General features: G+C 54.6%; 1 protein-coding gene and 2 non-coding genes across 3 annotated transcripts in view; all 3 read right to left on the bottom strand.

The window, feature by feature from the left end:
• LOC139258409 (chromodomain-helicase-DNA-binding protein 7-like) overlaps positions 1–27,715 on the bottom strand; it is a 73,122-nt gene that overhangs the window by 22,275 nt on the left and 23,132 nt on the right. Inside the window, 14 exon segments of the mRNA XM_070874762.1 lie at positions 146–176; positions 444–594; positions 596–653; positions 3,135–3,339; positions 4,990–5,065; positions 6,503–6,578; positions 7,034–7,163; positions 12,025–12,128; positions 13,600–13,689; positions 19,326–19,485; positions 20,709–20,908; positions 21,621–21,817; positions 22,772–22,882; positions 24,107–24,286. Coding sequence (XP_070730863.1) covers positions 146–176; positions 444–594; positions 596–653; positions 3,135–3,339; positions 4,990–5,065; positions 6,503–6,578; positions 7,034–7,163; positions 12,025–12,128; positions 13,600–13,689; positions 19,326–19,485; positions 20,709–20,908; positions 21,621–21,817; positions 22,772–22,882; positions 24,107–24,286 — 1,769 coding nt within the window.
• Positions 5,953–6,048, bottom strand: LOC139258415 (small nucleolar RNA U6-53/MBII-28). The gene has a single exon (XR_011592373.1). It is a non-coding gene; the product is annotated as a small nucleolar RNA U6-53/MBII-28 (small nucleolar RNA).
• On the bottom strand, positions 19,756–19,851 carry LOC139258414 (small nucleolar RNA U6-53/MBII-28). Its single transcript, XR_011592372.1, has one exon. It is a non-coding gene; the product is annotated as a small nucleolar RNA U6-53/MBII-28 (small nucleolar RNA).

Below are 27,715 nucleotides of genomic sequence, written 5' to 3'. Positions count from 1 at the left end.
TTACGCCACCCCCCAAAACTAGACAATGGGCAGTGCCCCCCCCACTTCACCCAATGGGCAGCGCCCCCATTTTACCCCCTGGTTTTACAGAGCTTCCCCCCGCCCCCCCCCTCCCCCAGTCGATGGACAGAGCCCCTCCCCCCGCGGTTTTACCCGGTCGATGGACAGAGTGCCCCCTACCCCCGCGGTTTTACCCGGTCGATGGACAGAGCGCCCCCTCCCCTCCCGGTTTTACCCGGTCGATGGACAGAGCGCCCCCTCCCCTCCCGGTTTTACCCAGTCGATGGACAGAGTGCCCCTCCCCTCCCGGTTTTACCAGGTCGATGGACAGAGCGCCCCCCCCCCCGCGGTTTTACCCGGTCGATGGACAGAGCGCCCCCTCCCCCCAGTCGATGGACAGAGCCCCTCCCCCCCCCCCCCCTCCGGTTCCCCCCCCCCCGTACCTTCTCCCTCCTCCAAGGGCAGCCCACACACCCGGCGACACATGGCCATGAAGAGCTGGAAGTACTTGGTGAGTGTGTCGTCGGTCTTCCTGTCCAGCCGGGCGATGGCCCGGAAATGCCCCCACTGGTACTGCCGCGTGTGGGGGTCGAAACTCCACCCCGAAGGTCGACACCACCCGGTAAAAGTCCGACTCCTCCCGACCCGTCCACCTGTTGGAGGGGGGGGGGGGGGGGGTTGGGGAAACCAAAAAGCGGGTTCACCCGTTAAACACATCTTTCTCCAGAGAATATACTCGGCCCTGGGCTGGCGCGACTGGGGTTCAGAGGGCGTGACCCCTGGGGTTCACCACGGAGGTCGTGACCCCTGGGATACACCGTGAGGGGTTATCGTCAGCTACCTTCGATGTGGGGGGGGGGGGGGAGAGAAAACGCCTGTTCTGCCGAGCGTTCCCTGCCATTTTCAGACTGGGGCACCTTCGACCTCCTGAGGGGTCCGTGCTGGGTTGGGGCGGGGGGGGGGGAGAATTACCCAGTCTGGCGGGTGCGGTGCGGAGCTCACCTCAATGTGTGGACTTTTGCAACACCCCCCGCCTCACTCAGACACGCACACACAGAGGAGGAAGTGGTGCGGAGGGAGTTCTGTGCGCGCTGAGTGCCAGTGAAAGTGAACTCCGAGGGGTGACACTACCTCGAGAGGCAGGACTGGGGCGATGCACCAGCTCCGCTTGCACCCAGTGGGGGGGAGAGAGAGAGAGCGCGAGAGAGAGAGAGAGAGAGAGAGAGAGAGAGAGAGAGAGAGAGCGCGCAACAGAGAGAGAGAGAGCGCGCGACAGAGAGAGAGAGAGCGCGAGAGAGAGAGAGAGAGAGCGCGAGAGAGAGAGAGAGAGAGAGAGCGCGAGAGAGAGAGAGAGAGAGAGAGAGCGCGAGAGCGAGAGAGCGCGAGAGCGCGAGAGAGCGCGAGAGCGCGAGAGAGAAATACACCACATCCATTGGTACACCTCTATCCACCATGCTCGTTATATCCTCAAAGAATTCTAGTAAATGAGTTAAACATGATTTCCCCTTCATGAATCCATGCTGCGTCTGCTTGATTGCACTATTCCTATCTAGATGTCCCGCTATTTCTTCCTTAATGATAGTTTCAAGCATTTTCCCCACTACAGATGTTAAACTAACCGGCCTATAGTTACCTGCCTTTTGTCTGCCCCCTATTTTAAACAGAGGCGTTACATTAGCTGCTTTCCAATCCGCTGGTACCTCCCCAGAGTCCAGAGAATTTTGGTAGATTATAACGAATGCATCTGCTATAACTTCCGCCATCTCTTTTAATACCCTGGGATGCATTTCATCAGGACCAGGGGACTTGTCTACCTTGAGTCCCATTAGCCTGTCCAGCACTACCCCCCTAGTGATAGTGATTGTCTCAAGGTCCTCCCTTCCCACATTCCTGTGACCAGCAATTTTTGGCATGGTTTTTGTGTCTTCCACTGTGAAGACCGAAGCAAAATAATTGTTTAAGGTCTCAACCATTTCCACATTTCCCATTATTAAATCCTCCTTCTCATCTTCTAAGGGACCAACATTTACTTTAGTCACTCTTTTCTGTTTTATATATCTGTAAAAGCTTTTACTATCTGTTTTTATGTTTTGCGCAAGTTTACATTTGTAATCTATCTTTCCTTTCTTTATTGCTTTTTTAGTCATCGTTTCAAATTTTCCCAATCTGCTAGTTTCCCACTAACCTTGGCCACCTTATACGCATTGGTTTTTAATTTGATACTCTCCTTTATTTCCTTGGTTATCCACGGCTGGTTATCCCTTCTCTTACCGCCCTTCTTTTTCATTGGAATATATTTTTGTTGAGCACTATGAAAGAACTCCTTAAAAGTCCTCCACTGTTCCTCAATTGTGCCACCGTTTAGTCTGTGTTTCCAGTCTACTTTAGCCAACTCTGCCCTCATCCCACTGTAGTCCCCTTTGTTTAAGCATAGTACGCTCGTTTCTGACACAACTTCCTCACCCTCAATCTGTATTACAAATTCAACCATACTGTGATCACTCATTCCTAGAGGATCTTTTACTAGGGGATCGTTTATTATTCGTGTCTCATTACACAGGATTAGATCTAAGATAGCTTGCTCCCTTGTAGAGCGTGCGCGAGCCAGACAGAGAGAGAGAGAGAGAGAGAGAGAGAGAGAGAGAGAGAGAGAGAGAGAGAGAAAGAGAGAGAGAGAGAGGAGAGAGAGAGCGCGCGAGCCAGACAGACAGACAGACAGACAGAGAGAGAGAGAGCACGCGAGCCAGACAGAGAGAGAGAGACAGAGACAGAGAACCGACAGTTCTCTGACTGCCTGAGCTGCCCCCTCTTCCCCCCGCCTTCCCCCTCCCCTCCTCTCTCACACAGACCCAGAACACCTGGGAGCAAGAAAGAGGGGGCAGAGGGAGATGACAGGGAAGGTACAATTGAAGCCGTGAGGTTACGGGGCTCCCTGGACCTCCCGGGCGGTCGGAGTTTCAATGAGAACAACCAGCTAACATGGTCAGCCCAGGGAGTGCCGAGCCCACACACACCTCCTCCCCCCCCCCACCCCCCGGGACCCCTCCAGCGACACCCTGACACCCTGGGATGGGAACGACCAGTCCAGGGACTGCCTATCCCGCCCGCGCTCCCGCCCGCCCCCCGGCGCTTACTTTTGCTGCTTTTCTCGCCTTGCGATTTCTTTCAGTTTGAAGGCGGCCTCACACCGCTGCCTTCTCCGGTCCCCTTTCTCCGCCGCCTCCATCTTCTGCTGCTCCTGCTTGTACGTGCGCTGGTAGGCCGTCACCAGCCGACGCAGGCGGGCCGTCAACGCAGAGGACGTGGGCCAGTACCGGGCCCGGCCCTGTGAGCCCACACCTGGCGTGGGAAAAGAGGGAGAGCGAGTCAGGGTGAGGGGGGGAGCGAGAAATCGAGAGCGCAAGGGGGGTGGAGGGAGGAAGGTAAAGGGGCGGGCAGAAGAGGGGGGCAGTGGGATTAGTTTGGGGATTGATACAGGGCTGTGGGGAGAGAGCGGGGCAGTGGGATTAGTTTGGGGATTGATACAGGGCTATGGGGAGAGAGCGGGGCAGTGGGAATAGTTTGGGGATGGATACAGGACTATGGGGAGAGAGCGGGGCAGTGGGATTAGTTTGGGGATTGATACAGGACTATGGGGAGAGAGCGGGGCAGTGGGATTAGTTTGGGGATTGATACAGGACTATGGGGAGAGAGCGGGGCAGTGGGATTAGTTTGGGGATTGATACAGGACTATGGGGAGAGAGCGGGGCAGTGGGATTAGTTTGGGGATTGATACAGGGCTATGGGGAGAGGGGGGCAGTGGGATTAGTTTGGGGATTGATACAGGACTATGGGGAGAGAGCGGGGCAGTGGGATTAGTTTGGGGATTGATACAGGACTATGGGGAGAGAGCGGGGCAGTGGGATTAGTTTGGGGATGGATACAGGGCGATGGGGAGAGAGCGGGGCAGTGGGATTAGTTTGGGGATTGATACAGGGCTATGGGGAGAGAGTGGGGCAGTGGGATTAGTTTGGGGATTGATACAGGACTATGGGGAGAGAGCGGGGCAGTGGGATTAGTTTGGGGATTGATTCAGGACTATGGGGAGAGAGCGGGGCAGTGGGATTAGTTTGGGGATTGATACAGGGCTATGGGGAGAGAGCGGGGCAGTGGGATTAGTTTGGGGATTGATACAGGGCTATGGGGAGAGAGCGGGGCAGTGGGATTAGTTTGGGGATTGATACAGGGCTGTGGGGAGAGAGCGGGGCAGTGGGATTAGTTTGGGGATTGATTCAGGACTATGGGGAGAGAGCGGGGCAGTGGGATTAGTTTGGGGATTGATACAGGGCTATGGGGAGAGAGCGGGGCAGTGGGATTAGTTTGGGGATTGATACAGGGCTATGGGGAGAGGGGGGCAGTGGGATTAGTTTGGGGATTGATACAGGACTATGGGGAGAGAGCGGGGCAGTGGGATTAGTTTGGGGATTGATACAGGACTATGGGGAGAGAGCGGGGCAGTGGGATTAGTTTGGGGATTGATACAGGACTATGGGGAGAGAGCGGGGCAGTGGGATTAGTTTGGGGATTGATACAGGACTATGGGGAGAGGGGGGCAGTGGGATTAGTTTGGGGATTGATACAGGGCTATGGGGAGAGAGCGGGGCAGTGGGATTAGTTTGGGGATTGATACAGGACTATGGGGAGAGAGCGGGGCAGTGGGATTAGTTTGGGGATTGATACAGGGCTATGGGGAGAGGGGGGCAGTGGGATTAGTTTGGGGATTGATACAGGGCTATGGGGAGAGAGCGGGGCAGTGGGATTAGTTTGGGGATGGATACAGGGCTATGGGGAGAGAGCGGGGCAGTGGGATTAGTTTGGGGATTGATACAGGGCTATGGGGAGAGAGCGGGGCAGTGGGATTAGTTTGGGGATTGATACAGGGCTATGGGGAGAGAGCGGGGCAGTGGGATTAGTTTGGGGATTGATACAGGGCTATTAAGAGAGACTCACTCATCAAGACTTCTTTCCGCATCTCACCGTCATCACCATCCACCGAGATATCTTCATCCAGCACCAGCCCATCAACCTGAAGACAGATAAAACATGCTAACTACACGCACACAAAATCGCCAGACTCCCAGCAGTGCCGAGAACTCCTTCACCCCAGTGTGTGGCTGGATCTGACTTCAGGCGACCCTGAGGGTTAAAGGTCACTCTCTGACCCAGCCCGTTCTTTCGGCTGATATAAATTAACAGAAGAACACAAGAAATAGGAGCAGGAGTCGGCCATTCAGCCCCTCGAGCCTGCTCCGCTATTCAGTAAGATCATGACTGATCTGATCATGGACTCAGCTCCACTTCCCCGCCCGCTCCCCATAACCCCTTATTGTTGAAGAAACTATTTCTCGCTTAAATATATTCAATGACCCAGCCTCCACAGCTCTCTGAGGCAGAGAATGCCACAGATTTACAACCCTCAGAAGAAATTTCTCCTCATCTCAGTCTTAAATGGGTGGCCCCTTATTCTAAGATCATGCCCCCTAGTTCTAGTCTCCCCCATCAGTGGAAACATCCTCTCTGCATCCACCTTGTCGAGCCCCCTCAGTATCTGATACGTTTCGATAAGATCACCTCTCATTCTTCTGAATTCCGATGAGTAGAGGCCCAACCTCCTCAACCTTTCCTCATAAGTCAACCCCCTCATCTCCGGAATCAACCGAGTGAACCTTCTCTGAACTGCCTCCAAAGCAAGTATTTCCTTTCGTAAATACGGAGACCAAAACTGCACGCAGTACTCCAGGTGTGGCCTCACCAATACCCTGTATAACTGCAGCAAGACTTCTCTGCTTTTATACTCCATCCCCCTTTGCAATAAAGGCCAAGATACCATTGGCCTTCCTGATCACTTGCTGCACCTGCATACTAACCTTTTGTGTTTCATGCACAAGTACCCCAAGGTTCCCCTACAATGTTTTGCCTCAGTTCTCCAAACACCGCGTCGAGAAGGTGAGTTTAACTCACGCACAGCCAGAGCCGCATCGGTATTAGCATGGCATCTCATCACTGGCAAACCCCGGGAACAGGACCTCCCGCCCGGTCTCTCAGTCCCTCTCCCTCAGGGAGATATCTATACACTGACTGGTGTGTCTCAGTCCCTCTCCCTCAGGGAGATATCTGTACACTGACTGGTGTCTCTCAGTCCCCTCTCCCTCAGGGAGATATCTGTACACTGACTGGTGTCTCTCAGTCCCTCTCCCTCAGGGAGATATCTGTACACTGACTGGTGTCTCTCAGTCCCCTCTCCCTCAGGGAGATATCTGTACACTGACTGGTGTCTCTCAGTCGCTCTCCCTCAGGGAGATATCTGTACACTGACTGGTGTCTCTCAGTCCCTCTCCCTCAGGGAGATATCTGTACACTGACTGGTGTCTCTCAGTCCGTCCCTCCTCTCTCTCGCTGAACATTTCGCAGCAGCGAGTCTGCCTCCTCTCCGATGCCCGGCTGCCGGGAGACAATCACTCACATCATCGTCACGCTGGTCTCTCCCGAGGATGATGGGCTTGTACTCTGGGTCCTCCAGGTCCCGCTCGAAATCGCCGCTGGAAAAAAAAAAAAAGGCACGACCAGATCGAGATCCCGTTTGGGTATAGACACCGGGGAGCGCACGCATAAGAAGTTAAGAAATAGGAGCAGGAGTCGGCCATTCGGCCCCTCGAGCCTGCTCCGCCATTTAATGAGATCATGGCTGATACGATCATGGACTCAGCTCCACTTCCCCGCCCGCTCCCCAGAACCATGGCCGGTTAAGAGGGCAGCATGTGTCTGAGGATCGCTTTTGCAGTCTGCGATTTACTGCTGGAGATTAGGGGGGGGGGGGGGGGGGGGGGGAAGGGCAGGGGGGGGGGCGGAAGGCGCAGGAGGGGGTAAGAGTTTACGCTCAGAGGCCGAACTCCCCGATCGGTGCAGTTAATGTTCAGAGAGAGGGGACAGGATTCCCCGATCGGTGCAGTTAACTCAGTGAGAGGGGGACGGGACTCCCCGGTGAGTTACCTACCCGTCGCCGATTTCACCGAAATTGTCGGTCCCTCTCTGTTCTGCCGCAATGGCTTTCTCATCGGGCCGACCCACTCTCTCCAGGAAGCAGAGGGCCAGGTCAGCCCGCATGGTGTTGTACTTCTCGTAGCCTGCCGGACAAAAGAGAGCAGAGTTAGCGAGCGCAAGGCTCCAGACGCAACTCAACAATGATCACTTCTCCCGCGCCTTTCAAGACCTCAGGACATCCCAAAACACTTTGCAGCCAATGAAGTACTTTTTGGAGCGTAGTCACTGTTGTAATAAGAACATAGAACATCAGAAATAGGAGCAGGAGCCGGCCATTCGGCCCCTCGAGCCTGCTCCGCCATTCAATAAGATCTTGGCTGATCCGATCATGGACTCAGCTCCACTTCCCCGCCCGCTCCCCATAACCCTTTATCGTTGAAGAAGCTGTCCATCTCTGTATTAACTTTATTCAATGTCCCAGCTTCCACAGCTCTGAGGCAGCGAATTCCACAGATCCAAATAGAGTATGAGAGGAAGCTTGCAGGGAACATAAAAACTGACTGCAAAAGCTTCTATAGATATGTGAAGAGAAAAAAATTAGTGAAGACAAACGTAGGTCCCTTGCAGTCAGAATCAGGGGAATTCATAATGGGGAACAAGGAAATGGCAGACCAATTGAACAAATACTTTGGTTCTGTCTTCACTAAGACATGAATAACCTCTCGAAATTACTTGGGGACCGAGGGTCTAGCGAGAAGGGCGAACGGAGGGAAATCCTTATTAGTCAGGAAATGGTGTTAGAGAAACTGAATGGACTGAAGGCCAATAAATCCCCAGGGCCTGATAGTCTGCATCCCAGAGTACTTAAGGAAGTGGCCCTAGAAACAGTAGATGCATTGGTTGTCATTTTCCAACATTCCATGGACTCTGGTTCATTTCCTATGGATTGGAGGGTAGCTAATGTAACCCCATTTTTTAAAAAAGGAGGGAGAGAGAAAACGGGTAATTATAGATCAGTTAGCCTGACATCGGTGGTTGCGAAAATGCTAATTATTAAAGATGTAATAGCAGCGCATTTGGAAAGCAGCAACAGGATCGGTCCGAGTCAGCATGGATTTATGAAAGGGAAATCATGCTTGACAAATCTTCTGGAATTTTTTGAGGATGTAACTAGTAGAGTGGACAAGGGAGAACCAGTGGATGTGGTGTATTTGGACTTTCAAAAGGCTTTTGACAAGGTCCCACACAAGAGATTGGTGTGCAAAATCAAAGCACATGGTATTGGGGGTAATGTACTGACGTGGATAGAGAACTGGTTGGCAGACAGGAGGCAGAGAGTCGGGATAAACGGGTCCTTTTCAGAATGGCAGGCAGTGACTAGTGGGGTACCACAGGGCTCAGTGCTGGGACCCCAGCTCTTTACAATATACATCAATGATTTAGACAAAGGTAATTGAATGTAATATCTCCAAGTTTGCAGATGACACTAAGCTGAGTGGCAGGGTGAGCTGTGAAGAGGATGCGAAGCGGTGCAGGGTGACTTGGACAGGTTAGGTGAGTGAGCAAATGCATGGCAGATGCAGTATAATAATATGGATAAATGTGAGGTTATCCACTTTGGTGGCAAAAACACGAAAGCAGACCTGAATGGTGACAGATTAGTAAAAGGGGAGGTGCAACGAGACCTGGGTGTCATGGTACATCAGTCATTGAAAGTTGGCATGCAGGTACAGTAGGCGGTGAAGGCGGCAAATGGCCTTCATAGCGAGAGGATTTGAGTATAGGAGCAGGGAGGTCTTACTGCAGTTGTACAGGGCCTTGGTGAGACCACACATAGAAACATAGAAAATAGGTGCAGGAGTAGGCCATTCGGCCCATCGAGCCTGCACCGCCATTCAATAAGATCATGGCTGATCATTCACCTCAGTACCCCTTTCCTGCTTTCTCTCCATACCCCTTGATCCCTTTAGCCATAAGGTCCATATCTAACTCCCTCTTGAATATATCCAATAAACTGGCCTCAACAACTCTCTGCGGTAGGGAATTCCACAGGTTAACAACTGAGTGAAGAAGTTTCTCCTCATCTCGGTCCTAAATGGCTTACCCCTTATCCTTAGACTGTGACCCCTGGTTCTGGACTTCCCCAACATCGGGAACATTCTTCCTCCATCTAACCTGTCCAGTCCCATCAGAATTTTATATGTTTCTATGAGATCCCCTCTCATCCTTCTAAACTCCAGTGAATATAAGCCCAGTCGATCCAGTCTTTCTTCATATGTCAGTCCTGCCATCCTGGGAATCAGTCTGGTGAACCTTCGCTGCACTCCCTCAATAGCAAGAACGTCCTTCCTCAGATTAGGAGACCAAAACTGAACACAATATTCCAGGTGTGGTCTCACCAAGGCCCTGTACAGCTGCAGTAAGACCTCCCTGCTCCTATACTCAAATCCTCTCGCTATGAAGGCCAACAGACCATTTGCCTTCTTCACCGCTTGCTGTACCTGCATGTCAACTTTCAATGACTGATGTACCATGACACCCAGGTCTCGTTGCACCTCCCCTTTTCCTAATCTGCCGCCATTCAGATAATATTCTGCCTTCGTGTTTTTGCCCCCAAAGTGGATAACCTCACATTTATCCACATTATACTGCATCTGCCATGCATTTGCCCACTCACCTAACCTGTCCAAGTCACCCTGCAGCCTCTTAGCGTCCTCCTCACAGCTCACACTGCCACCCAGCTTAGTGTCATCTGCAAACTTGGAGATATTACATTCAATTCTTTGATCTAAATCATTGATGTATATTGTAAATAGCTGGGGTCCCAGCACTGAGCCCTGCGGCACCCCACTAGTCACTGCCTGCCGTTCTGAAAAGGACCCGTTTATCCCGACTCTCTGCTTCCTGTCTGCCAACCAGTTCTCTATCCACGTCAGTACATTACCCCCAATACCATGTGCTTTAATTTTGCACACCAATCTCTTGTTTGGGACCCTGTCAAAAGCCTTTTGGAAGTCCAAATACACCACATCCACTGGTTCTCCCTTGTCCACTATACTCATTACATCCTCAAAAAATTCCAGATTTGTCAAGCATGATTTCCCTTTCATAAATCCATGCTGACTTGGACCGATCCTGTCACTGCTTTCCAAATGCGCTGTAATTTCATCTTTAATAACTGTTTCCAACACCTTGAATACTGCGTACAGTTTTGGTCTCCTAATCTGAGGAAGGACGTTCTTGCTATTGAGGGAGTGCAGCGAAGGTTCACCAGACTGATTCCCGGGATGGCAGGACTGACATATGAAGAAAGACTGGATCGACTAGGCTTATATTCATTGGAAGTTAGAAGAATGAGAGGGGATCTCATAGAAACATATAAATTCTGACAGGATTGGACAGGTTAGATGCAGGAAGAATGTTCCCGATGTTGGGGAAGTCTAGAACCAGGGGTCACAGTCTAAGGATAAGGGGTAAGCCATTTAGGACCGAGATGAGGAGAAACTTCTTCACTCCGAGAATTGTGAACCTGTGGAATTCTCTACCACAGAAAGTTGTTAAGGCCAATCCGTTAGATATATTCAAAAGGGAGTTAGATGTGGTAAAGGGATCAGGGGGTATGGAGAGAAAGCAGGAATGGGGTACTGAAGTTGGAGAAGGCTTGAAGGGCGAATGGCCTACTCATGCACCTATTATCGATGTCTCTATGTTTCTATTACAACCCTGAGAAGAAATTCCTCCTCATCTCAGTTTTAAATGGGCGGGCCCTTATTCTAAGACCATGCCCCCTAGTTCTAGTCTCCCCCATCAGTGGAAACATCCTCTCTGCATCCACCTTGTCGAGCCCCCTCATAATCTGATACGTTTCGATAAGATCACCTCTCATTCCCTCCGACAGTGCGACGCTCCCTCAGTACTGCCCCTCCGACATTGGTCTCCCCCCTGCATTTATACAGTGCTTCACAGGAACGTCAAATAAAATTTAACACGAGCCACATAAGGAGATCGGGAGGGGTGTAGGAGGTTACAGAGATAGGGAGGGGTGCAGAGGCTGGAGGGAGGTAACAGAGATAGGGAAGGGTGTAGGGCTTGGAGGAGGTTAGAGATAGGGAGGGGAGAGGAGGTCATGGAGGTGATTTGAAGACAAGGATGAGAATTTTAAAATCGAGCTGATGCAGGTCAGTGAGCACAGGGGGCGATGGGTGAGCGGGACTCGGTGCGAGTTAGGACACGGGTCAGTGAGCACAGGGGGCGATGGGTGAGCGGGACTCGGTGCGAGTTAGGACACGGGTCAGTGAGCACAGGGGGCGATGGGTGAGCGGGACTCGGTGCGAGTTAGGACACGGGGCAGTGAGCACAGGGGGTGATGGGTGAACGGGACTGGGTGCGAGTTAGGACACGGGGCAGTGAGCACAGGGGGTGATGGGTGAGCGGGACTGGGTGTGAGTTAGGACACGGGGCAGTGAGCACAGGGGGTGATGGGTGAGTGGGACTCGGTGCGAGTTAGGACACGGGGCAGTGAGCACGGGGGGTGATGGTGAACGGAACTGGATGCGAGTTAGGACACGGGGCACAGGGGGTGATGAGTGAACAGGACTGGGCGCAATTTGGGACACGGGGCAGTGAGCACAGGGGGTGATGGGTGAGTGGGACTGGGTGTGAGTTAGGACACGGGGCACAGGGGGTGATGGGTGAGTGGGACTGGGTGCGAGTTAGGACACGGGGCACAGGGGGTGATGGGTGAGTGGGACTGGGTGCGAGTTAGGACACGGGGCACAGGGGGTGATGGGTGAGTGGGACTGGGTGCGAGTTAGGACACGGGGCACAGGGGGTGATGGGTGAACGGGAGTGGGTGCGAGTTGGGACACGGGGCAGCCGAGCTTTTGGTGAGCTCGAGTTTACGGTGGGTGCAAGGTGGGAGGCATCGGACTGCGAATAATGCGGCGGGGGGGCAGCAGGGGCGTATTTGGGGGGCACGGCCGGGCAGGGGGAGGAGTCACTCACCGTGTTTGAAGACTCCGATCAGCAGCGATTTGTCAGCCTCTTCGTCCCACCATTCAGCAGGAACCTCCATCGTGTCCACCTCTGGGATCCAGACATCAATATCACTGCAGGAGAGAGAGAGAGAGAGAGAGGCACAGCTGTCACAGAGCTCCGAGAGAGAGGTGGGAGGAGGGGCGCCGGGGGGGGGGTTCAGTTGTCCCAGAGAGCGAGGGAACTGGAGGGGGGGGGGGGTTTCAGCACCCCCGGGGCCACCTTCAACACCCCTGGGGTTTGTAAGGACTAGAAGCATCAAACCCCCAAGGATTTATTGGACATTGCGTTTAATATTTTTCTCACCGCAGAAAGAAGACTGGAAGCGGTTTGTGGTAGGGTCCCAGGTGTGGCTCCATGTTGGGCTTAGAATGATGGGCAGGGAGTCTGGAATGACAAAGGCCAACATAAGGCAGGAGGTGGGCTATTGGAGTCCATTGTTAGGCAAGTTGACCTCGTCAATCAGTGATTACCCTTATCTTGGGAGCCTCCTATCAACAAGACCAGGCATTGACGAGATCCAACACTGCCTCCAGTGCAGCCTTCGGCCGCCTGAGGAAAAGAGTGTTTGAAGACCAGGCCCTCAAATCCACCACCGAGCTCATGGTCTACAGGGCTGTAGTGATACCCGCCCTCCTGTATGGCTCAGAGACGCGGACCATGTACAGTAGACACCTCGAGTCGCTGGAGAAATACCACCAACGATGTCTCCGCAAGATCCTGCAAATCCCCCGGGAGGACAGACGCACCAACGTTAGCGTCCTCGACCAGGCCCAACATCCCCAGCATCGAAGCACTGACCACACTCGACCAGCTCCGCTGGGCAGGGCCACATTGTCCGCATGGCCCCCAGACACCAGACTCCCAAAGCAATTGCTTTATGCGCAGCTCCCTCACGGCAAACGGGCCAAAGGTGGGCCAGCGGAAGCGTTACAAGGGACCACCCTCAAAGCCTCCCTGGTAAAGTGCGACATCACCACTGACACCTGGGAGTACCCTGGCCGCAGACCGCCCGAGGTGGAGAAAGTGCATCCGGGAGGGCGCTGAGTTCTTCCGAGACTCAACACAAAGAGCGTGAGGAGGCCAAGCGCAGGCAGCGGAAGGAGCGTGCGGCAAACCAGCCCCACCCACCCCTTCCCTCAACCAATGTCTGTCCCACCTGTAACAGGGTCTGTGGCTCTCGTATCGGACTGTTCAGCCACCAGAGAACTCACTTTGGGAGTGGAAGCAAGTCTTCCTCGATTCCGAGGGACTGTCTATGATGATGATGACTGTTTTACTGGGTGCAGGTGTGTATTTAGCTTTAATAAAGCATTGCCGGTTGAGACCGAGGTATTTGTCCGTGACTCATTCATCTGTTCAGTACAGTAATCACTCCCAGGTCTTGAACTAGTGTAACGTGGGGGTGCGTCAAAAACGCCTAAGGGGCACTTACAGGTGCGGGGTGAGGGGGGTGTTCAGTTGCCCCGGGGAGCGAGGGATTGGGTGTGTGGGGGAGGGTTAAGTACCCCTGGGATGCGGGGAGGGGGGGGGGTGTAAACATACTTGGTATCTGCACCATCCAGGACCCTGTCGGACTGATCCCCGATCACTTCTTGCTTCAGGTAGTAGAGCATTCGAACTCTCAGCAGCACCCTGGGGATTCAGAGAGGGAAAAAAAAACACACACGGGCAGTCAGGGTGGAGTGCCACAAACAACTCCCAGTCATACATATAAAATAAGTGCAGGAGTCGGCCATTCGGCCCTTCGAGCCTGCACCACCATTCAGTAAGATCATGGCTGATCATTCCCTCAGTACCCCATTCCTGCTTTCTCTCCATACCCCTTGATCCCTTTAGCCGTAAGGGCCATATCCAACTCCCTCTTGAATATATCCAATGAACTGGCATCAACAACTCTCTACGGCAGGGAATTCCACAGGTTCACAATTCTCTGGGTGAAGAAGTTTTTCCTCATCTCGGTCCTAAATGGCTTACCCCTTATCCTTAGACTGTGACCCCTGGTTCTGGACTTCAACATCAGGAACATTCTTCCTGCATCTAACCTGTCCAATCCCGTCAGAATTTTATATGTTTCTATGAGATCCCCTCTCATTCTTCTAAACTCCAGTGAATATAAGCTTAGTCGATCCAGTCTTTCTTCATATGTCAGTCCAGCCACCCCGGGAATCAGTCTGGTGAACCTTCGCTGTACTCCCTCAATAGCAAGAATGTCCTTCCTCAGATTAGGAGACCAAAACTGAACACAATATTCCAGGTGAGGCCTCACCAAGGCCCTGTACAACTGCAGTAAGGCCTCCCTGCTCCTATACTCAAATCCTCTCGCTATGAAGGCCAACATACCATTTGCCTTCTTCACCGCCTGCTGTACCTGCATGCCAACTTTCAATGACTGATGTACCATGACACCCAGGTCTCGTTGCACCTCCCCTTTTCCTAATCTTTCACCATTCAGATAATATTCTGCCTTCCTGTTTTTGCCACCAAAATGGATAACCTCACATTTATCCACATTATACTGCATCTGCCATGCATTTGCCCACTCACCTAACCTGTCCAAGTCACTCTGCAGCCTCTTAGCATCCTCCTCACAGCTCACACCGCCACCCAGCTTAGTGTCATCTGCAAACTTGGAGATATTACATTCAATTCCTTCATCTAAATCATTAATGTATATTGTAAATAGCTGGGGTCCCAGCACTGAGCCCTGCGGCACTCCACTAGTCACTGCCTGCCATTCTGAAAAGGACCCGTTTATCCCGACTCTCTGCTTCCTGTCTGCCAACCAGTTCTCTATCCACGTCAGTATATTACCCCAAATACCATATGCTTCTATTTTGCACACCAATCTCTTGTGTGGGACCTCGTCAAAAGCCCTTTGAAAGTCCAAATACACCACATCCACTGGTTCTCCCTCGTCCACTCTGCTAGTTACATCCTCAAAAAATTCTAGAAGATTTGTCAAGCATGATTTCCCTTTCATAAATCCACGCTGACTTGGACCGATCCTGTCACTGCTTTCCAAATGTGCTGCTATTTCATCTTTAATAATTGATTCCAACATTTTCCCACAACCGATGTCAGGCTAACCCGTCTAGAATTCCCTGTTTTCTCTCTCCCTCCTTTTTTAAAAAGTTGGGTTACATTAGCTACCCTCCAGTCCATAGGAACTGATCCAGAGTTCATGGAATGTTGGAAAATGACCACCAATGCATCCACTATTTCGAGGGCCACTTCCTTAAGCACTCTGGGATGCAGACTATCAGGCCCCGGGGATTTATCGGGCAGCCTTTGTCCATTCTACTCAACTGGGACCAGGGATGTGGAGACTGGAGAAGCTGGGATTGTTCTCCTTGGAGCAGAGAAGGTTCAGAGGAGATTTGATCGAGGTGTTCAAAATCATGAAGGGGTTTGGTAGAATAAATGGGGCAGGAGGGTGGGTAACCCGAGGGACATGGATTGACGATAATCAGTAAAAGAACCAGAGGGGGCGATGAGGAGAATGTTTTTACGCAGCGAGTTGTTGTGATCGGGAAAGGGCGGTGGGAGCAGATTCAATAGTAACTTTTAAACGGGGATTTGAATAAATACTTGACGGGGAATAGAATTACAGGGTAGGATTCTCTGGTCCAATATAGGTTTCAAGGAGAGTCTTAAAAGGAGGAGAGAGAGAAGCGGAGAGGTTTAAGGGAGGGAATTCTTAAACCTATAGAAAACCATTAGAAAATAGATGCAAAAGCAGGCCATTCGGCCCTTCGAGCCTGCACCGCCATTCAATATGATCATGCAACATCAGTACCCCATTCCTGCTTTCTCTCCATACCCCTTGATCCCTTTAGCTGCAAGGGCCACATCTAACTCCCTCTTGAATATATCCAACGAACTGGCCTCAACAACTCTCTGTGGTAGAGAATTCCACAGGTTCACAATTCTCTGGGTGAAGAAGTTTCTCCTCATCTCGGACCTAAATGGCTTACCCCTTATCCTTAGACTGTGTCCCCTGGTTCTGGACTTCCCCAACATCGGGAACATTCTTCCTGCATCTAGTCCCGTCAGAATTTTATATGTTTCTATGAGATCCCCTCTCATTCTTCTAAACTCCAGTGAATATAAGCCCAGTCGATCCAGTCTCTCCTCATATGTCAGTCCTGCCATCCCGGGAATCAGTCTGGTGAACCTTCGCTGCACTCCCTCAATAGCAAGAATGTCCTTCCTCAGATTAGGAGACCAAAACTGTACACAATATTCCAGGTGTGGCCTCACCAGGGCCATCAGAGAATTCGACACCGAGCCATGTAAGGAACAGGTGACCAACAGCTTAGTCAAAGAGGTAAGTTTTAAGGAGCTTCTTTCAGGAAGAGACAGAGGTAGAGAGAGGCGGAGAGGTTTAGGGAGGGAGTTCCAGAGCTTGGGGCCCAGGCAGCTGAAGGCACGGCCACCGATGGTGGAGCGATGGAAATTGGGCGGATGCACAAGAGGCCAGAATTGGAGGAGTGCAGAGATCTCGGAGGGTTGTGGGGACCATTGAGGTTAAAGAGATAGGGAGGGGCGAGGCCATGGGGGGGATTGGAGAACAAGGATGAAACTCGGCGGGGGTTTTGGGGGGGGGGGGGGGGGGGCTGGAGGAGGTTACAGAGATAGGGAGGGGTGCAGGGTCTGAAGGGGTTACAGAGATAAGGAGCGGTGTAGGGGTTAGAACATAAGAAAAAGACGCAGGAATAGGCCATACGGCCCCTCGAGCCTGCTCCGCCATTTAATACGATCATGGCTGATCCGATCATGGACTCAGCTCCACTTCCCCGCCCGCTCCCCATAACCCTTCACTCCCTTATCGCTCAAAAATCTGTCTATCTCCACCTTAAATATATTCAATGACCCAGCCTCCACAGCTCTCTGGGGCAGAGAATTCCACAGATTTACAACCCTCTGAGAAAAGAAATTCCTCCTCATCTCAGTTTTAAATGGGCGGCCCCTTATTCTAAGACCATGCACCCTAGTTCTAGTCTCCCCCATCAGTGGAAACATCCTCTCTGCATCCACCTTGTCGAGCCCCCTCATAATCTGATACGTTTCGATAAGATCACCTCTCATTCTTCTGAACTCCAATGAGTAGAGGCCCAACCTCCTCAACCTTTCCTCATAAGTCAACCCCCTCATCCCCGGAATCAACCGAGTGAACCTTCTCTGAACTGCCTCCAATGCAAGTATATCCTTTCGTAAATATGGAAACCAAAACTGCACGCAGTACTCCAGGTGTGGCATCACCAATATCCTGTACAGTTGCAGCAGGACTTCTCTGCTTTTATACTCCATCCCCCCTTGCAATAAAGGCCACCATACCATTGGCCTTCCGATTACTTGCAGTACCTGCTTTCTATCCTTTTGTGTTTCATGCACAAGGATCCCCAGGTCCGCTGTACTGCAGCACTTGACAATTTTTCTCCATTTAAATAATAATTTGCTTTTCAATTTTTCTGCCAAAGTGGGTAACCTCACACTTTCCAACATTATACTCCATCTGCCAAATTTTTGCCCACTCACTTAGCCTGTCTCGGTCCTTTTGCAGATTTGTGTCCTCCTCACACATTGCTTTTCCTCCCATCTTTGTATCGTCAGCAAACTTGGCTACGTTACACTCAGTCCCTTCCTCCAAGTCGTTAATATAGATTGTAAATAGTTGGGGCCCCAGCACTGATCCCTGCGGCATCCCACTAGTTACTGGTTGCCAACCCGAGAATGAACCATTTATCCCGACTCTCTGTTTTCTGTTAGTTAGCCAATCCTCTATCCATGCTAATATATTACCCCCAACCCTGTGAACTTTTATCTTGTGCAGTCACCTTTTATGTGGCACCTTGTCAAATGCCTTCTGAAAATCCAAATACACCACATCTACTGGCTCCCCTTTATCCATCCTGTTTGTTACATCCTCAAAGAACTCCAGCAAATTTGTCAAACATGACTTCCCCTTCATAAATCCATGCTGACTCTGCCTGACCGAATTTTGCTTTTCCAAATGTCCTGCTATTGCTTCTTTAATAATGGACTCCAACATTTTCCCAACCACAGATGTTAGGATGTAGTTTCCTGCTTTCTGTCTCCCTCCTGATTCAAACAGGGGCGTTACATTTGCAGCTTTCCAATCCAAGTTCCCTGGACCTCCCCAGAATCCAGGGAATTTTGGTAGATTACAACCAATGCATCCACTATCTCTGCAGCCACTTCTTTTAAGACCCGAGGATGCAGGTCATCAGGTCCAGGGGACTTGTCTACCTTTAGTCCCATTATTTTAACGTGTACTACTACATTAGTGATAGTATTAATTTCCTCCCTCCCTATTGCCTCTTTTGGAGATTACAGCGATGGAGGGGGAGGGAGGGCCGGAGGAGGCGCGGGGGGGAGGGAGGGCCGGAGGAGGCGCGGGGGGGGGGGAGGGTCGGAGGAGGCGCGAGGGGGGGGAGGGTCGGAGGAGACGCGAGGGGGGGGGAGGGTCGGAGGAGGCGCGAGGGGGGGGGGAGGGTCGGAGGAGGCGCGAGGGGGGGGGAGGGTCGGAGGAGGCGCGAGGGGGAGGGAGGGTCGGAGGCGGCGCGAGGGGGAGGGAGGGTCGGAGGCGGCGCGAGGGGGAGGGAGGGTCGGAGGCGGCGCGAGGGGGAGGGAGGGTCGGAGGCGGCGCGAGGGGGAGGGAGGGTCGGAGGCGGCGCGAGGGGGAGGGAGGGTCGGAGGCGGCGCGAGGGGGAGGGAGGGTCGGAGGCGGCGCGAGGGGGAGGGAGGGCCGGAGGCGGCGCGAGGGGGAGGGAGGGCCGGAGGAGGCGCGAGGGGGAGGGAGGGCCGGAGGAGGCGCGAGGGGGAGGGAGGGCCGGAGGAGGCGCGAGGGGCCGGGAGGGCCGGAGGAGGCACGAGGGGCCGGGAGGGCCGGAGGAGGCGCGAGGGGCCGGGAGGGCCGGAGGAGGCGCGAGGGGCCGGGAGGGCCGGAGGAGGCGCGAGGGGCCGGAGGAGGCGCGAGGGGCCGGGAGGGCCCGGGAGGGCCGGAGGAGGCACGAGGGGTCGGGAGGGTCGGAGGAGGTGCGAGGGGCCGGGAGGGCCGGAGGAGGCCAGGAGGGATTTGAACACAGGAGCCAATGTCGGTCAGCGAGCACAGGGTGTGATGGGTGCGGGTTGGGACACGGGACACGGGACACAGGACACAGCTGCCTTCAGTCGGTGTTGTGGGATGTGGGATGTGGTCCGGAGCGAGTGTCACACTGTGCCCTTCACCCAGCCCCCAGACTTACTTGTTACAGTGGTGCTTGAGGTGCTTCTTGTAGCTATCATCCTGGAGCAGGATGTCCGGGTTACACTTGCGGATCCAGTCGGCCTTCTGCACGTCGAAGGAGCTGCTCTGGTTCTTGATCTTCTTGCCCTTGCGGCCCCTGGGCACGGGGGCTGACAGCCCTGAGGGACAGAGAGGTCGGGTCAGTCCCTCGACCACAGTCCAGCCCGACTCTCGGCAGTCTGTTGGCAGCAGCCCAGCGTGTCCCACCCCCCTCACCTCAGCCCGGCGTTCCCTGCTTCCCTGAGCATCCCCCTCAACACCCCCACCCACCTTCGCCTCACTCAGGCCGAGTAAAATCTCCCCTTAACCTGCTCTAAGGAGAACAATCCCAGCCTCTCCGCTTCACTGAAGGCCCTCACCCCGGGTCCCATTCCTGTATCGATGGTGTTTTGCCTCAGTTCTCCACACACCGTGTCGAGAAGGTGAGTTTAACTCACGCACAGCCTGAGCTGCATCGGTATTAGCATGGCATCTCATCACTGGCACACCCCGGGTACAGGACCTCCCGCCCCGACCACACCCCCGGGAACAGGACCTCCCGCCCCGACCGCACGTGGGCACTCCCCCGGGAACAGGACCTCCCGCCCTGACCACACCCCCGGGAACAGGACCTCCCGCCCCGACCGCACGTGGGCACTCCCCCGGGAACAGGACCTCCCGCCCTGACCACACCCCCGGGAACAGGACCTCCCGCCCTGACCGCACCCCCGGGAACAGGACCTCCCGCCCCGACCACACCCCCGGGAACAGGACCTCCCGCCCTGACCGCATGTGGGCACACCCCCGGGAACAGGACCTCCCGCCCTGACCACACCCCCGGGAACAGGACCTCCCGCCCTGACCGCATGTGGGCACACCCCCGGGAACAGGACCTCCCGCCCTGACCACACCCCCGGGAACAGGACCTCCCGCCCTGATCGCACCCCCGGGAACAGGACCTCCCGCCCTGACCACACCCCCGGGAACAGGACCTCCCGCCCTGACCACACCCCCGGGAACAGGACCTCCCGCCCTGACCACACCCCCGGGAACAGGACCTCCCGCCCTGACCACACCCCCGGGAACAGGACCTCCCGCCCTGACCGCACCCCCGGGAACAGGACCTCCCGCCCTGACCGCACCCCCGGGAACAGGACCTCCCGCCCTGACCACACCCCCGGGAACAGGACCTCCTGCCCCGACCACACCCCCGGGAACAGGACCTCCCGCCCTGACCACACCCCCGGGAACAGGACCTCCCGCCCTGACCACACCCCCGGGAACAGGACCTCCCGCCCTGACCACACCCCCGGGAACAGGACCTCCTCCACCGCGAGATAACCGCAGTACACCCCCTCCATACCCGAATGGTTCTGCAGTTCCTTGGTCTGCCCGTTGACGGTGGGGGTAATCAGGTCCCAGATGAAGCCCTTGATCTTCTCGTCGCCCCGGTAGTGCAGCAGGCAGTAGACGAGGATGGTGCGACAGATGACCTCCACGTCCCTCTCCGCCATCCTGCGTTTGAAGCGCCCATGGGCCAGGATGTCCTTCCACCGGCCCCAGCTGCAGGAGAGAGCGATAAACCGGCGTCATGGCCCTGCCGTACCACACACCCCCATCCTCCCCACCCTTCCACCAGCAGGCCCTTTGGCGGGCCTGGCATCTGTTTGCTCCTCAAATGAAGGCAAGAACTCCCATTTCCCACTGCCTTTCACCCTCCTGGGATGGCCCTCAGTGCTTCACAGGCACTTTTGAAGGGTCATCACTGTTGCCAGTTTTCACACAGCAAGCTTCCACAAACAGCAATGTAACAACGAGCAGAGTTGTGCTGTAGGATGTTGGTTGCGGGATAAAATATTGGTCCCAGGACACCAGGGAGAACTCCATCCCTCTTTATCAAATCGTGTCCTGTACGATCTATTGCGTCCACCCGGTTTAACGGCTCATTGTAAAGAGGGCACCCGACAGCGCGGTACTCCCTCAGTACTGCCCCTCCGACAGTGCGGTGCTCCCTCAGTACTGCCCCTCCGACAGCGCGGCACTCCCTCAGCACCGCCCCTCCGACAGTGCGGCGCTCCCTCAGTACTGCCCCTCCGACAGCGCGGCGTTCCCTCAGTACCGCCCCTCCGACAGTGCGGGGCTCCCTCAGTACTGCCCCTCCGACAGTGCGGCGCTCCCTCAGCACCCCAGGCGCTCCCTCACACAAACACACGCTCGCACACAGACATTCGCTGCGCTGTTCTCTCGCTCGCTGAATACAACTCCACATTCCCACCCGTAGACCAGAAGGTTCTTCTCCACCCTGAAGCACTCGGTGCGCCCGTAGCCGTGACGACGGTCATGGGACCTCCGGGACCTGGGCCGCTCATCGTTCTCGCTGTCCATCTCGGAGAACTCCACGTCATCGTCCTTGGTCGTGTTGAATGGCCGCGTTTGCTTACGGACCCGTGGGGTGTCGATCACCAGGTTGTTCTGCCGGGGAAACAGGAGGAACACAAGATCGGAGAGGATCCAACAGAGGGCGAGGCATGGCCCAGGGAGCGGGTACCAGAGGCAGCGCACTCCGTATTACACCCACCCCCCCCCCCCCCCCCCCCCCCCATCCTCAGGGAGTCATGGGTTATGGGGAGCGGGCAGGATCAGATCAGCCAAGATCTCATTGAATGGCGGAGCAGGCTCGAGGGGCCGAATGGCCGACTCCTGCTCCGAATTCTTATGTATGTCGGAGAGCATCAAACAACGGGACATGACACGGGGCTACGGAGCGGGTATCGGGGCAGCACGGGCCATAACCCCCCCCACCCCCAGGGGTGGGGCAGAGAGCGGGTATTGGGGGCAGCACGGGCCGTAACCCCCTCACCCAGGGGTGGGGCAGAGAGCGGGTATTGGGGCAGCACGGGCCAAATGCCCCTCACCCAGGGGTGGGGCAGAGAGCAGGTTACGGGAGCAGCACGGGCCGTAACCCCCTCACCCAGGGGTGGGCAGAGAGCAGGTATCGGGGGCAGCACGGGCCATAACCCCCTCACCCAGGGGTGGGGCAGAGAGCGGGTATTGGGGGAAGCACGGGCCATAACCCCCTCACCCAGGGATGGGGCAGAGAGTGGGTTACGGGGGCAGCACGGGCCGAATGCCCCTCACCCAGGGGTGGGGCAGAGAGCAGGTATCGGGGGAAGCACGGGCCGTAACCCCCTCACCCAGGGATGGGGCAGAGAGTGGGTTACGGGGGCAGCACGGGCCGAATGCCCCTCACCCAGGGGTGGGGCAGAGAGTGGGTTACGGGGGCAGCACGGGCCGAATGCCCCTCACCTACAGGTACCACAGGGACAGCTCAGGTGAACCTCCTCATCCACAGGAGGGGCAGTTCACTCGACTGGAAGGGTCGGAGGGGTCCAGAAAGCCAAGAGTAACCCAGAAAGCTACACTCACCCTCCGATTCACCATGTCCAGGTCGATATCGGCTTTTTTTGCCCACTTCTGCCAGAAGTTGGGATCATCCAGGGAAATATCTGTCCTATTGCCTGTTGCCACAAAACTAGCCTGGAACAGAGGGAGGTCGGGTTGTGGGAGAGGGAGGAGGGAGGGGGGGAGGTGAAAGAGAGTGTTAGAATAGCATCACATCAACTGAAACAGTCAGCATCATCATAGACAGTCCCTCGAAGTGAGGATCACTTGCTTCCATACCAAAAAAGGATGAGTTCACAGGTGTTTCAATGAAGGAGCTAATATTCCGGATCCCGAACTACATGTTGAAGGGTGGGCGATGCCTGTGGGTGGATTGTTTTAACGTGGGGTGACCGTTGTACACCAGCCCACCACACGGGGCTTGACAGAGTGAGGCCTTGGTCCAGGGGCGAGGGTTAACCAGGACGACTGGAGACCAGCTCTGCTGCACGGACCCAGTGCGTCCACATATCGCACAGTGTGTGGGCTGGGCCCGTGCTGCCCCCTGGGTCCCGAACTCCCGCCTCTCCCGGGCCCCGATCATGTCCCTCTACAATCTCTCGCCGCTCAGAACAGTGTAATAGGGTCTATAGACTGCAGTATACACACTATCAGTACACAGTGTAATAGAGTCTATAGACTGCAGTGTACACACCATCAGTACACAGTGTAATTGGGTCTACAGACTGCAGTGTACACACTATCAGAGTCAGTGTAATAGGGTCTATAGACTGCAGTGTACACGCCATCAGTACAGTGTAATTGGGTCTATAGACTGCAGTGTACACACTATCAGAGTCAGTGTAATAGGGTCTATAGACTGCAGTACTATCAGTACACAGTGTAATTGGGTCTACAGACTGCAGTGTACACACTATCAGAGTCAGTGTAATAGGGTCTATAGACTACAGTGTACACACCATCAGTACACAGTGTAATAGGGTCTATAGACTGCAGTGTACACACCATCAGTACACAGTGTAATAGGGTCTACAGACTGCAGTGTACACACCATCAGTACACAGTGTAATAGGGTCTACAGACTGCAGTGTACACACCATCAGTACACAGTGTAATAGGGTCTACAGACTGCGGTGTACACACCATCAGTACACAGTGTAATAGGGTCTATAGACTGCAGTGTACACACCATCAGTACACAGTGTAATAGGGTCTACAGACTGCAGTGTACACACCATCAGTACACAGTGTAATAGGGTCTACAGACTGCGGTGTACACACCATCAGTACACAGTGTAATAGGGTCTACAGACTGCGGTGTACACACTATCAGAGTCAGTGTAAACGCCCTCCCCCTACCTTGGCGAAAGTGGAGCCCTTTCCCTCCGTCTCGATGGTGATGGTGGTGGTTCTCCGCGAGAGGATCTGATCGATGTCCTCCTCGCAGAACTTGGAGCCCTCGTCCTCCTCGTCCATGATGGCACCATACGCCCCCTTGCGCAGCAAGTCCTCGATCTCCTTCTTGGAGAACTGCTGGATCTGCAGGGATGGGAGCAGCGGTTGTGAGAGAGAGAGAGAGAGAGAGAGAGAGATCACAGAAATTCACAGCAGGGAAGGAGGCCATTCGGCCCATCGTGTCCGCGCCGGCCGACCAAGAGCTACCCGGCCTAATCCCACTTTCCCGCTCTGGGTCCGGAGCCCTGCGGGTTACGGCACTTCAGGAGCACGTCCAAATGTGGTGAGGGTTTCTGCCTCTACCCCCCTTTCAGGCCGTGAGTTCCCCCCCAGACCCCCACCACCCTCTGGGTGAAGACATTTCCCCTCAAATCCCCTCGAAACCTCCCCCCCCCCCCAATTACTTTCAATCTCTGCCCCCTGGTTGTTGAACCCTCTGCCCAGGGAAACAGGTCCGTCCTATCCACTCTATCCAGGCCCCTCATCATTTTATACACCTCAATCAGGTCTCCCCTCAGCCTCCTCTGTTCCAAGGAAAACAGACCCCAGCCTATCCAATCTTTCCTCATCGCTAAAATTCTCCAGTCCCGGCAACATCCTGGTAAATCTCCTCTGCACCCTCTCCAGTCCCGGCAACATCCTGGTAAATCTCCTCTGCACCCTCTCCAGTGCAACATCCTGGTAAATCTCCTCTGTACCCTCTCCAGTGCAACATCCTGGTAAATCTCCTCTGTACCCTCTCCAGTGCAACATCCTGGTAAATCTCCTCTGTACCCTCTCCAGTGCAACATCCTGGTAAATCTCCTCTGTACCCTCTCCAGTGCAATCACATCCTTCCTGTAATGTGGTGACCAGAACTGTGCACGCAGTACTCCAGCTGTGGCCTAACCAGTGTTTTATACAGTTCAAGCATAACCTCTCCTGCTCTTGTATTCCATGCCTCGGCTAATAAAGGCAAGTATTCCGTATGCCTTCTTAACCACCTTATCCACCTGGCCTGCTACCTTCAGAGATCTGTGGACCTCCACTCCCAGGTCCCTCTGTTCCTCTACATTTCTCAGTGACCGACCATTAAGAAACATAGAAAATAGGTGCAGGAGTAGGCCATTCGGCCCTTCGAGCCTGCACCACCATTCAATATGATCATGGCTGATCATTCCCTCAGTACCCCTTTTCTGCTTTCTCTCCATACCCCTTGATCCCTTTAGCCATAAGGGCCACATCTAACTCCCTTTTGAATATATCCAAAGACCATTTAATGTGTATTCCCTTGCCTTGTTAGCCCTCCCCAAATGCATTACCTCACACTTCTCCGGATTAAACTCCATTTGCCACTGCTCTGCCCACCTGACCAGTCGATCGATATCTTCCTGCAGTCCGCAGCTTTCTTCATCAACAACCACACGGCCCATTTTAGTGTCATCTGGAAACTTGTTAATCACACCCCCTGCATTCAAGTCTAGATCATTGATGTACATCACAAAAAGCAAGGGACCTAGTACGGAGCCCCGCGGAACCCCACTGGATACAGCCTTCCAGTCACAAAAACACCCATCGACCATTAGCCTTTGCTTCCGGCCTCGATTGAGCCAATTTTGGATCCAACTTGTCACTTTGCCCTGGATCCCATGGGCTTTTACTTTTGTCGTTGAGGGGGATGTGGGGGCGGAATACCTGAGCACTACCAAAACATGGGCGCAATCCTCCTTCTGCCCCCTCCCCGGCCCTCACTCCCATCATCATCATTATACACAGTCCCTCGGAGTCGAGGAAGACTTGTTTGCACTCTAAAGGCGAGTTCTCAGGTGGCTGAACAGTCCAATACGAGAGCCACAGTCCCTGTCACAGGTGGGACAGACAGTGGTTGAGGGAAGGGGAGGGTGGGACTGGTTTGCCGCACGCTCCTTCCGCTGCCTGCGCTTGCTTTCTGCACGCTCTCGGCGACGAGACTCGAGGTGCTCAGCGCCCTCCCGGATGCACTTCCTCCACTTAGGGCGGACTGGTCTTTGGGCCCAGGGACTCCCAGGTGTCGGTGGGGATGTTGCACTTTATCAGGGAGGCTTTGAGGGTGGTCCCTTGTAACGTTTCCTCTGCCCACCTGGGGCTCGCTTGCCGTGAAGGAGTTCCGAGTAGAGCGCTTGCTTTGGGAGTCTCGTGTCTGGGGGGCATGCGGACAATGTGGCCCTGCCCAGCGGAGCTGGTCGAGTGTGTGGTCAGTGCTTCGATGCTGGGGATGTTGGGCCTGGTCGAGGACGCTAACGTTGGTGCGTCTGTCCTCCCGGGGGATTTGCAGGATCTTGCGGAGACATCGTTGGTGGTATTTCTCCAGCGATTTGAGATGTCTACTGTACAGGCGAGATGGTCAGTGAGGAACCAGGGTCGCTCGGCTCGAGTCAGATATCAGTCCCCCGGAGAGAAGGGGTGAAGGGCTCTCCGTCTCACCTGCTCACTCATGGGTCCACGATTCAGACACCCTCCAGATCTCTGCCCTGCAGTTGTTACTGTGAGATAGGGGGAGGTGGAGAGGTTATCATCATCACAGGCAGTCCCTCGGAATCGAGGAAGACTTGCCTCCACTCTAAACATGAGTCCTTAGTTGGCTGAACAGCCCAATACGAGAACCACAGTCCCTGTCACAGGTGGGACAGACAGTGGTTGAGGGAAGGGGAGGGTGGGACCGGTTTGCCGCACGCTCCTTCCGCTGCCTGCGCTTGCTTTCTGCACGCTCTCGGCGACGAGACTCGAGGTGCTCAGCGCCCTCCCGGATGCACTCCCTCCACTTCGAGGGTGTCATCTGGAAGGAGATCATCTCAGAGGTGCAGTACTCGCGACCACCTTTTAAAAAAGGCCGAATGCGGCAACTACAGAGGACTCTCCCCCGTTATCAGCCGCTGGGGAAAGGCGGCGCTCGAGTCCTCCTCTCCCTGTGGCGGAGGAGCTCCTCCCGGAGTCACGGTGCGGATTTCGTCCCCTGCGGACATGATTTTTACAGCACGGCAGCTGCAGGAAAAATACAGGGAACAGCACCAGCCCTTGTACCTTCTTCGACCTTACAAAGGCCTCTGACGCCGTCAACCTATGGAGCGGCCTCCTCCGTTTCGGCTACCCCCGAAAGTTCATCGCCATCCCCCGCCCCTTCCACGACGACATGCAGGCCGTGATCCTTACCAATGGATCCACCACAGACCCAATCCACATCCGGACCGGGGTCAAACGGGGCTGTGTCATCGCCCCCCCCCCAACCCTCTTCTCAATCTTCCTCACAGCCATGGCTCCACCTCACAGTCAACAAGCTCCCCGCTGGAGTGGAACTAAACTCCAGAACCAGTGGGAAGCTGTTCAACCTGCGCCGTCTCCGGGCCAGGTCCAAGATCAACCCCAACCTCTTGTCATAAGAACATAAGAAATAGGAGCAGGAGGCGGCCATACGGGCCCCTCGAGCCTGCTCCGCCATTCAATACGATCATGGCTGATCTGATCATGGGCTCAGCTCCACTTCCCCGCCCGCACCCC

The sequence above is a fragment of the Pristiophorus japonicus genome, unplaced genomic scaffold (assembly GCF_044704955.1).
Source record: "Pristiophorus japonicus isolate sPriJap1 unplaced genomic scaffold, sPriJap1.hap1 HAP1_SCAFFOLD_964, whole genome shotgun sequence".
In the NCBI taxonomy this organism is placed as follows: domain Eukaryota; kingdom Metazoa; phylum Chordata; class Chondrichthyes; family Pristiophoridae; genus Pristiophorus; species Pristiophorus japonicus.
Note: the sequence above shows the minus strand (reverse complement) of the source record. Positions and strands in the feature narration are given on the sequence as shown.